This window comes from Sinocyclocheilus rhinocerous, unplaced genomic scaffold (assembly GCF_001515625.1).
Source record: "Sinocyclocheilus rhinocerous isolate Xijiao unplaced genomic scaffold, SAMN03320098_v1.1 scaffold112, whole genome shotgun sequence".
NCBI lineage: Eukaryota > Metazoa > Chordata > Actinopteri > Cypriniformes > Cyprinidae > Sinocyclocheilus > Sinocyclocheilus rhinocerous.
In genome coordinates, this window is record NW_015644008.1 from 167629 (window position 1) to 178727 (window position 11099).

The 11099-nt window shown below is 35.5% G+C and overlaps 1 protein-coding gene across 1 annotated transcript in view; it reads right to left on the reverse strand.

Annotated features, from left to right (window-relative positions):
* The window catches only part of LOC107757805 (G protein-activated inward rectifier potassium channel 3-like), a 14836-nt gene extending 4720 nt beyond the window's left edge, over positions 1–10116 (reverse strand). Inside the window, exons 1-4 of the mRNA XM_016575389.1 lie at positions 9563–10116; positions 4951–5361; positions 4442–4655; positions 2863–3064 (exon numbers count right to left, since the gene is read on the reverse strand). Coding sequence (XP_016430875.1) covers positions 2863–3064; positions 4442–4655; positions 4951–5248 — 714 coding nt within the window. The 5' untranslated portion in view covers positions 5249–5361; positions 9563–10116. The remainder of the gene's footprint in view (positions 1–2862; positions 3065–4441; positions 4656–4950; positions 5362–9562) is intronic.
* Positions 10117–11099: the final 983 nt, after the last annotated feature.

Genomic DNA, 11099 nt, shown 5'->3' on the forward strand with positions numbered 1-11099 from the left:
ATTCTGAAGGTCGGAACGTCGTGAGCTCTGGCACATGTCACGATTGAGTTTATCCGAAAATCGTACGGAGGCAGTCACACACGACACAAATTTACTACGATTTTACAAATTCTGACGTAAGCATTACGTTTCGCGCCATTCATAAAAATATGGATTCTGAGGACGAAATAGTTTTCTTTGTGGCAGCTATGGCTTGTGACATCCAAAAAAAAAACAAAAAACGAAGACATAGGACATGGCAAAGAGAATGGCTGAAAAGCAGAGAAAAGCATGGACTTTCTGTTCTTCATAAAGAACTTGAGGGAGTTGGCCATTTCTGAATTTCTGCTCGTTTTGCCGGAAATACAACAGGCATATTCATTCATGAAGCTGAACGGCAAATTTGGCACATTCGGAATAACAAATAAAAAATAGAACTGTATAATTAAACTAAAATTATTATAGACTATATGGTTTTTGTCATCTTCTGATTGGTCAACTTCAGATGGATCGCCAAATCGTCTCGTTCAACCGCACATACGCCACGAATTTAAACCGACAGCATCCGATTTTTTTGACATGTTTGAAAATTATCGGGAGGACGGGAGGTGCTCGTAACGTCTCGGATCGGCCCGTAATTGTTCTCACACGGTACGAGCCGCGACCATGCGAGCATCTGCGATTTTCTCCCGCGATAAAAAAAAAATCGCCTGCGAGCTCGTATGACAGCAAAAATTGCACCGTGTACGCCCGCCTTTAGAGAAGTAGCTCCGGTTGGAATGTTCTTCCGCGGGATGTGTGCAGTTCTGTTTATTAACCCCTAGAGCGCCAAAAGTTACATAGTGCTGCTTTGAACAAATACAGGTAATTTACAAAATCAAAGTTTATTGAACGTATGTTTTTTTTTTTTTACATATTAAAAGTTTGTTTTATAGCAAAAGCAGATAACTCCAACAGTCGTTTATTGGCAAAAGCAGATAACACCACATTTTATGTTTTAGAGTTAAAAAAAAAACACTCGTTTAATCTTTGTAATCTCCTCAGATGACAATGTAGATGCCTGACAAACGTTGTTGTTGTTGTGATCATAAACTGTATTTTCGCCCTGAAGAAGATATCACAGGTTCATCAAGTTCGTCGAAATTATCCATCCTCGATCACTTTTAGTCAGTTTTGATGAAACTCCTCTCAGCTAGCTAGCACGTCTTTTCAAAGTGAAAGTAGCCTTGTCACCTGACCTGAATACAGTGCGCTGATTCGCTAAAATGGACTTATCGGCTTCTGTTCACAAACAACAAGGGCGCTTGTCGGCTTCTGCAGTAAAACGTGAACTCGCGATGCCTTGAAAGTGGACAAAACCGGCATTTTTGACTAAACGTGTTTAGGGTTCAGATCGCGCTATATGTGGAGAATAATGCACGGCAATCAGCTCTTTTTTTTTTTAAGTGGCGTTTATCGGTTTTTGCAAATTAACTCTTCATTTATATATACCTTACCTTTTAGCATTCGGCAGGTGACAAAACAAACCACATGATTTGAGGATAATTAGGAATGATAGGCCAACATTTAAGATTAATCATATTCCAAAGTTTAATACTAAATAAAGATTAATACTTCATTCAAATCTCTAACCCCAAATATGAGCATGTTCACCTTCACAAACCCCACTAATTAAAATTAAAGTGAGATAAATGAGGAAACGGGGTTTACAAAAGCAGATACTAGAGGACATGACATTTAGAGAGAGTGTGTGTTGTGTTCAAGTGTGTGTGTGTGAAACGCAGCCCCCGGGGGCAACATTTAAACCAGGACATGGAGATATAAATGAGCTCATCATAACCACAAAAATACATCAAAATAGGCCAGAAAAGAGATTGAGAAGGGGGTTGAATTTGGCAAAAGCGACAGAATTAGAAAAGGAGAAAAGGAAAGACAGAAACAGATGGAGAGGGTACGCACATCTGTGCTCCAAAACGCATGACTCATTTGCTCTTGGTTATGGATGATATAACTCAGTAGAGCGCAAATCAACAAACGAAAGCCACGTGCAAAAACAACAAAACACTGCCAGACCACATCGTACATGGGAATCATGGGGCACTTTCTACAAAAAGAGTGTAAATAGTACCTGAAATGCTTTCAAATTATTTGCTTTTTCAACAAAAGATCAGTGAAAAAAGTGCTTAACCTTCACAAAATCATCGACCTCAGGAGGTTAACTAAATATTATATGTGCTTTAATTTTCTATTTATTTCGCAACCCTGTTACCAAAATTTGAGACATCTGTGTGATTTTTTTATTTTCTAGAAATAAACATTAAATAATTAAAACACATAAAAATAACAGTGTTGCATATATAATGTATATATATACATATGTAAAGTTGTACAAAGTTATACTATAATATTAATAATAATATTTAAAAAAACATTTTAATGTTGTTGATAAAAAATATAAAAATAATAGTGTTGAAACATTAAGACAATAAATGACAACATTTATTATATGTAATTTTTATTTTTTTAAATCATATTTTCATACCTTTTATATTTGTTGTCAATAAAAGAATGCAAATAGTACAACTGCAAATAGTTTTAAAGGCACTAAATAATATTACGTATTGATATTATAATATAATATTACTATTAATAATATAAAGGTAATATGATATTATTCATAATATGAAAATATATTTTAACATTTTTGTTGATAATCTTACAATGGTTCGGGCTTGATTAATGGAGTCAGCATATAGAAATATAAATTCTTAGATTGCACAGCAAAAAACACAAGATTTGTGACTCTTAACGTTTTTTTTTAAAAGTAATTGGACGCCAAAGTGTACCATATTTTTGTGGAAAGTGGCCTGTCTTTGATCTTACCATGAATGCATTGACCATAGATCCCAGTATGGCCTGAAGCAGGAGTAACATGGTGCCCACTGGACACTGGTCAGTGATGACACGGTGACCGTAGCCAATGGTCGTCTCCGTTTCAATGGAGAAAAGGAATGCGGAGATGAATCCATTAACATTATTTACACATGGAGTCCACGCCTCATCCTCCAAATGATCCAGATCACCCCTGCCATACGAAAGAGGAAGGGAGAGAGAGCGTCAGAGAACATCCAACAGCGATGGAGATGTTTTGTTTGTGAAAACGAGTCCTTTTCTTTTTTTTTTTTAAATCGCACAGTCTCCTTTAGTAAATTGGCTCTTGCATCTTACAGTGCAAAGAGGAACGCTTGTTCTCAAGTGTCCACCCACACAGATTACTTGTGTTCATATCTAGCATGGACAAAAATGACAGAGTGTGGACGACACAAATGCACTGCATCTATGAGCAGAAAACTTGATTGAGAAGTATTCCTCAGGGATGAAGTGATTTATTTATTTTTTTGCCAATATCAAAAACCAATATATATATATATACTGTATATATATTTGGTTGAACCTGAAATAGTGTTATTTAATTATTATTTAAATAGACTGAAAAACAAATTCACCCATAAATTGCTAGTAAATTGTTTGAAAATGACAAAGAAACTGCAAGTAACACATTGAATTAAACCTGAAATTTTTAAGTAGAAACACTGAGATATTTTATTTTGTATTTTTTTATAGTATTTTCTTGTAAAATGTACTTCAATCTTTGTTTTATTTACAACTTCAAAAAAAACGTTTTTTTTGTTTACAGTGTACCATTACAGTATTTATTTCCAATTAGATTTAATTGATTATTTTTTGTTTTTATTGTAATTTGTTTTAGCAATTTTATGTGCTTTTGTCATATATATATGTGTGTGACCCTGGACCTCAAAACCTCAGTCATAAGGGTCAATTTTTCAAAATTGAGATTTATACATCATCTGAAAGCTGAATAAAAAAGCTTTCCATTGATGTACGGTTTGTATAGGATATATTTGGCCGAGATACAACTATTTGAAAATCTGGAATCTGAGGGTGCAAAAAAATCTAAATATTGAGAAAATCGCCTTTAAAGTTGTCCAAATGAAGTCCTTAGCAATGCATATTACTAATCAAAAATTAAGTTTTAATATATTTACAGTAGGAAATTTACAAAATATCTTCATGGAACATGATCTTTACTAAATATCCTAATGACTTTTGGCATAAAAGAAAAATCGTATTTTTCTTTTTTTTTATTTAGTATTTTTAATTTTAGTTAAAGTATTTTTTAAGTGCTTTTGTGATTTTTATTACTGTATATATATATATATATATATATATATATATTTCTGTTTAGCTTTCATTTATTTTTATTTAAACGTTAGTTTTAGTCAAGTTTTATACATACATATATTATTACAATGTACACCAATTGTCACCAATGCATTCCACATTCTTTATTTACTGAAGAAAAATCATATTTTGCAATAAAAAAAAGAGTCTTCCAATTTAAAAGGGTTAAAAGATATAAAACTGTGTGTGTTATTCATACCTGCAGTATGCAATGAGGTACCATATTGCTCCAAAGAAGAGCCAGGTGACTGCATACGCCATGACAAAGACCAGCAGAGAGCAGCGCCAGTTCAGATCCACCAGAGTGGTGAAGATATCCGTCAGGTAACGGTACGTCTTGCGCATGTTACCATGCTGCACATTACAACGGCCGTTTTTCTCCACATAGCGCTGTCTCTTACGCTTGCTGCGCCCTGGAGAGAAAGTGAGAAAAATTAGAACGAGTAAAAAAAGGACACAAAAAGTAGGCAAACACCGTAACTGAGCAGCTTACCACAATCCATATAAAAAAACGGACAAGATTGACAAAGTCAAACTGAGATTTACACATCCAAAAACTAAAAAAAGGCTAAATTAACAAGCAGAAGACCGGTGACATTGTGTTCCTGTAGAGGTTTTTGAGTAGGTCAGTCTGTTTCATTACAGATAAGCAGAACAAAATCTTGACAGCCACCGACTCCTACAGCATCTAATATAATTGAGTCTTACCCCATCCGAACTTGCCCCTCTCTTGCCCTGCCCCTTGAATTTTCTTCCTGAATGGCTGATTGGCTTGCGCCTCCCTCGCTGCCATCTTGTCCTGGAAGGACAGGCTGTTATTGGCCTGTGGCTGTGTGGGCGGGGCTGTCTCCGTGGTTACGACATGCCCCAGCTCCTCAAATGCATTCTGTACATTGGTGGGCGGAGCATCCTTTGGGGCCTCCTCCACAGGCTCCTCCCCTTTCTCTGGAACTGGGAGGGACAGGGATTCGGAGCAAGAGGAGAAGCCGGTGTTGTCCAGGGCCATTATGTGTGGGTGTGGGTGTGGTGTTAAGCAGTAAGTGAATTTGTGTGTGGTAACAATGTTTCTCAGAGCCTTATTCTCAGTTGCAGAGTTTCATTTGTGCCTTTGTTTGATTTCTGCAAAAAAGACAGTGAGAGAGACACAGATAGACACTGATAAAACCAAAAAAGACCTAATTAACAAGTTTCACCAATGGGCTGAAAGTTTTATAACAATCTCTCATGACATTGTCAGGGTTTTTAAAGTAATTTGCACCCACCAAAAAGGAAACGGCTTTATTTCACTGCTGATTATTGCTTAACATTCATTTTAAGCTTGCCTTTCATTCACTGCCCCCGTTATGCATTAAGCATCCAATTAACTGCCTCAAATTACCTTAAGTAGATTACATTGATGACTTCATGCAATTCAACCTTAAAAAAAAAAAAAAAAACATTTTCCATATCAAACACGCAGTTGATGAAGGTTGTTTCAATACACAGTCTAACATCCGATCTGTTATCAGAAGGGCTCTTAGCAAAGAACACAAACCCAACAAGCAGAATGATATATGGATGTCTAACTTGACTTGAATTAACCTCCGGGTTCAACAGCTAAACACATTTTCACAAGAAAGTGAAAAGGCAGCAAGAGGATTTAGGCTCACTTTGTGTTGCATTTAATCCACAGCTCTGATGCCCACACAAATACAAAGGCACCCAGAAACGGGCAACCGTCCACGTGATACTAAACATACAGGTCTGCATTTCCCAAAAGCATCATAAGCCTAAGCAGATCATAGAATCCATTGCCATCAACTGTCTCTACAATATACTTAGGCTTACGATGCTTTTGAGAAATGCAGCCGAGTACAATTAAAGGATTGTTTGAGGTTCTAAACAAGCAAAGATCTACCAATGATGCTGCTGATTGCCACAGACAATAATTTTGATTTGTTTCAAAATAATGCACTTACAGTGGAAGTCTATGGGACAACACAGTCAATAAATGTGCAGTCTGTGAATTTCTGTGAAAGCCCATATTCATTTTTTTCTATAAAAATGTGTGCTATATGAGCTATAAAGCTGTCTATTTCGTCCTTTTAGCAGTGGGATTACTTGTCAAAGTGGGTTCCAGTAGGTGAATTTTTTTCTATGTAAACAGTCAATTTTTTGGTATGTTTTCAATGCATAATTCACTGCCTTGAAATGGTCGTGACAGAAGAAAAGTAGATGTAATGTTGAAAACACAGTGGCAGTAAGTCATTTTATCAGACTAATCTCATGTTAACAAGAGTTATATAGTGCATTTATGGGGACACAGCATTTTGACATTTTAACTTGTAAATTGAAATTAAATAAACTACAAATACAAACCCAATTCCAAAAAATGTTGGGACACTGTACAAATTGTGAGTAAAAAAGGAATGGAATAATTTACAAATCTCATAAACTTATATTTTATTCACAATAGAATATAGATAACATATCAAATGTTGAAAGTGAGACATTTTGAAATGTCATGCCAAATATTGGCTCATTTTGGGCTAATTCCAAAGGCATTCTCATTTTAATTGTTTAAATTGATCTACTAATTTTTAAACTTGAAAAAAAATGTTTAATCAAAATTAAATTGAAAACAGAAAATATTAAAATACAAACCAATTCAAATAAAATAATAATAACCATACAGATAAAATAATAAAACCCAAAATATTAATAAAAATCAGTGATACTAAAATAAATGCCCATAGAGTTCAATAGTAAGCAGGGTTATTATCGTTAACACTGTTACTTGAAATAAAATAAACATTAAAGGGATAGTTCACCCAAGAATGAAAATTTGATATTTATCTGCTTACCCCCAGGGCATCCAAGATGTAGGTGACTTTGTTTCTTCAGTAGAACACATTTGATGATTTTTAACTGTAACCGTTGCAGTCTATCAGTCGTATAATGCATGGCAATGGTAACAAAATCTATGAGAGTAAAAAAAACATGCACAGACAAATCCAAATTAAACCCTGCGGCTCGTGACGACACATCGATGTCCTAAGACACGAAACGATCGGTTTGTGCCAGAAACCGAACAGTATTTATATAATTTTTTACCTCTAATACACCACTATGTCCAACTATCTTTGGGCGCGCGCACGGCATCCGATGCGTGAGGTGTGTACGCTGCAACGGCTGGAGTTAAAAATCATCAAATGTGTTCTACTGAAGAAACAAAGTCACCAACATCTTGGATGCCCTGGGGGTAAGCAGATAAATATCAAATTTTCATTCTTGGGTGAACTATCCCTTTAACCATAATAATAATAATAATAATAATAATAATAAACTTATTTCAACTAGTTTCCAAGTCATAATTTCTCATTTTCCATAAGTTTAACTTGATGTAATAAAATAACTAAAACTGAAATAAAAAATATAGAAATGTTAAATAAAATGAAAACTATATAGAAATGTAAAAAAAAAATGAAAATGACAAAAAATCACCACACAAAATTACTAAAACTATAAATGAAAAAAAAAATGAATAAAGTAAATAACGAATTACAAAAATAATAAAAACTATAATAGTGCCTCAGTGATACTAAAATAACACTGATTGTAGGTGCATTGCAGTAAACAAAGCTTTATTCGTTTGACTCTGCTGTCATTTTCAAAGCATAACTGTGAGTTTAAGCATCCTAACTGTCTTAAGGGCCATGAGTATCTGCTTGTGTTCAGGAAACCTGTCTGAAAACAGTTATTTTTCACAATGCTACTGCATTCACACAATCAGCTTTAACTCACATTCAAGCCAGAACGTTCCTTTATAAACAACACAATACGCACAGAACGCAAACCTCTATCCGCTCAGAAAGATAAACAAAGCCAGTCACAGTTCCTCATGTCATCATAGCATGAAAACAGTGACATGGCCTGCGTTAAAAAACGCCTTCTTGTTTTCATTGTTCAGATATCAAACATTCTGTGTCTAGAATCACATATCACATCACTATTGATTCATCTATAATGGCATTCTTCACTGCTGCATCGTATCTACAGTAATGATAACATCTGTCTGACTGAGTCTGATCCTGTTTGCTGTGTTTACACAGGGTTTTTTGGGTGCGAAGTCCAGCGAGATGCTATATATAGCTCTGATAGTCTGGCAGTAGTAATCACGCCTACTCGAACATTGATCATGATCTGCTTTCTTGGTCTAGGTCACATTTAGACTCGTGAATCTTTCATGGATTGAGTGGATCTGTGTGGAGACGTGCTCATGTGTTCAACACAAAGTACTGGAGTAACGTTACAGAGCCGGAATAGAGGATTGTCAAAAGAGACTGGATATCTCGGACTGCCATATTTCAGGATTTGCAGGGCTCAGCTAGGGCACACACACACACACACACACACACACACACACACAAAGAAATCAATCCTACTTGAATTAGACTGAATGGAGCAGGTAGCACAGATGAAAAATGACCTGCATTGTGGACAAACCTGCTGTGTGTGTGTGTGTGTATATAGCGCACAATAAACAGTAAAATAGTAACCTATTGTTTGATAAATACCATGCTAGGCCTATATAATTAATACTGCATACATAGTTTAATAAAGTAACATTTGAAAATAAAATAAGGAAAAAGTGTGTGTGTATTCATGTATTTGTGTTTGTCTCTGTTTTTCGGTCTGTTTGTGTGGGTGGTTTGTTCACAGTCCTGATGGAAAGTATTATTGTTGTTCTCCCTTTTGTTAGCCTACATTTAATTTTTCAGTTCCAATCAGTCTTTAAAACAGGCTACTTGCGAGCAATCATGCAATCACATAGAGCAAGAACCAAAACGTGAAATAAGCATATAATACACGCACATTTGCTGATGTTGTCAGATGCGACATAAAGCTGCAATTACACACATACATGTTCACACACACACAACCAGTGGCCTATGTTTGTTTGGGAGACCACAGGATCATTGCCTGCTGTTTATATGAATATTACAGCCTTACTAGAATATAAACTAGTGGAAAAACACAAGTTTTTTTTTAAACTGAACGCTTTTAAAGACCATCAGACAATACTACTTGTGTATAACAATTAGTACTACTGCATATTAAACATTTAAAAAAAAATAAAAAATAAAAACAATATTTACACCATGAAAACACTGTTTTGGGATCATTATTATTGCAAATATTTTTATTGTAATTAAATAGTTTTCAATCCCTCTTAATAAATGTAGCATGTATACACGCACATTTGCTGATGTTTAACTAATAACATGTCTTGATCAGCAAATAAACATCAACCAGAGTAGAAGCGTACAACTAAGCCTACCTGCCACTATGGCGTTGTCCAGCACGTTAACTTGAGGGTTTTAAACACTTGAGATCTTCAACAGCCCTTCGAGTTTGTTAGTCCAAATCTCTCATGTTGGGCTCTTCGATCAGACTCATACTCATGATGATGATGATGTTGGTCTACAGCGGGTGGGAACAACGACGCAGCATCACTTCAGCATCATTTCACCTCCAGGAAACTAAAGAGAGCCAGCCAATCCACACTGAGCGAGAAGGAACTTGTGAAATATTAATCGAAACGCAATCTCGTGCTGCAGATGATGGCAATGAATCCTCTTTCCACCGCGGAGAGTCTCACTCCTGATTAAAATGGAGGCGATCTGACTACCAGGATGGATGAGAGATTGGAGAGCGAAGCGGCGTCGGCGTGATTCACCGGCCCTGCGCAGGTGTTCGTGTGTGTGTGTCTGAGAGAGAGAGAGAGAGAGAAGGAGAAAAGAGGCAGAAAGCGTAGAGAATTGGGCAATTAGAGGTGGGATGGAGAAGGGGGAGAGGGGAGGAGAAGAGGGGGTGGAGATGAGGTCAGTGTCACAAAAATATCTCTTTCACGCATCATAAAAACATGAGCCACCATAATGATTTATTACTTAAAATATACTACATAAATATATTTCGTAATATTTTTCTTTTAAATTATTTTTAATCGAACCAAATTTATGAATACATATTTTATGCATAAATAAATATATAACAGTAATATGATTTCATTAATATAATATTCAAAAGCCATGAGGAAAATTATACAAGAGAAAAATGTAACCCACCTTCTAAGAAATGATACTGCAATTTGTCATTAAAAACCTTAAGCATGATATATTTTTGTGTGTTATTAAATATTATAAAACGATAGTTCCGGTCCTTAATTCTGATTGGTTGAGCCAAGTTCGAAGCTGTTGTAAATTACCCTACAAACATACACCTTTGTTTACATTTGTGTGTTGCTCGGCAACCACTTTTGTTAGAACCACAACCCTTTCTGAGGAACTACATTGTTTAGCGGAAGAATAATGTTTTTATTAATATCATTACACTTTATCTGCTGTTTTATTTTCTGAAACCTTACTACGTATATGGAATAACCGTTTTATAAAAGCAATAAGCCCTGTGAAGCCGTGGTTTACAGTGAATTTAAACAGCTAAGGGGGTTGTAGGCACTCCGCTTCGTGTCGTGCCTAACAACGGCCCTTAGCTGTTATAAATTCACTGTAAACCACGGCTTCTTGGGGCTTATTTCTTTATTAAATAACAGTGCATGTTAGTTAAAATGTGCTTTAAGTATGCAATTTGATTAGGTTTAATCTTGTAGACTAATTAGAGAGCAATGGAGTTGAATAAAATGCCAATTTGTCTGCTAGCATGAGATCATTGCAGCAGTCTAGTGTGTGTGTGTATACATACATACATACAAAATTATTATTTTTTAAATAGTAAAACAGTATTAAAAATGTATAACTCACATAGCAAACAAACACGCAATATAAGGAAAATATCATGCCCTCTGCTGGCAGATGTGT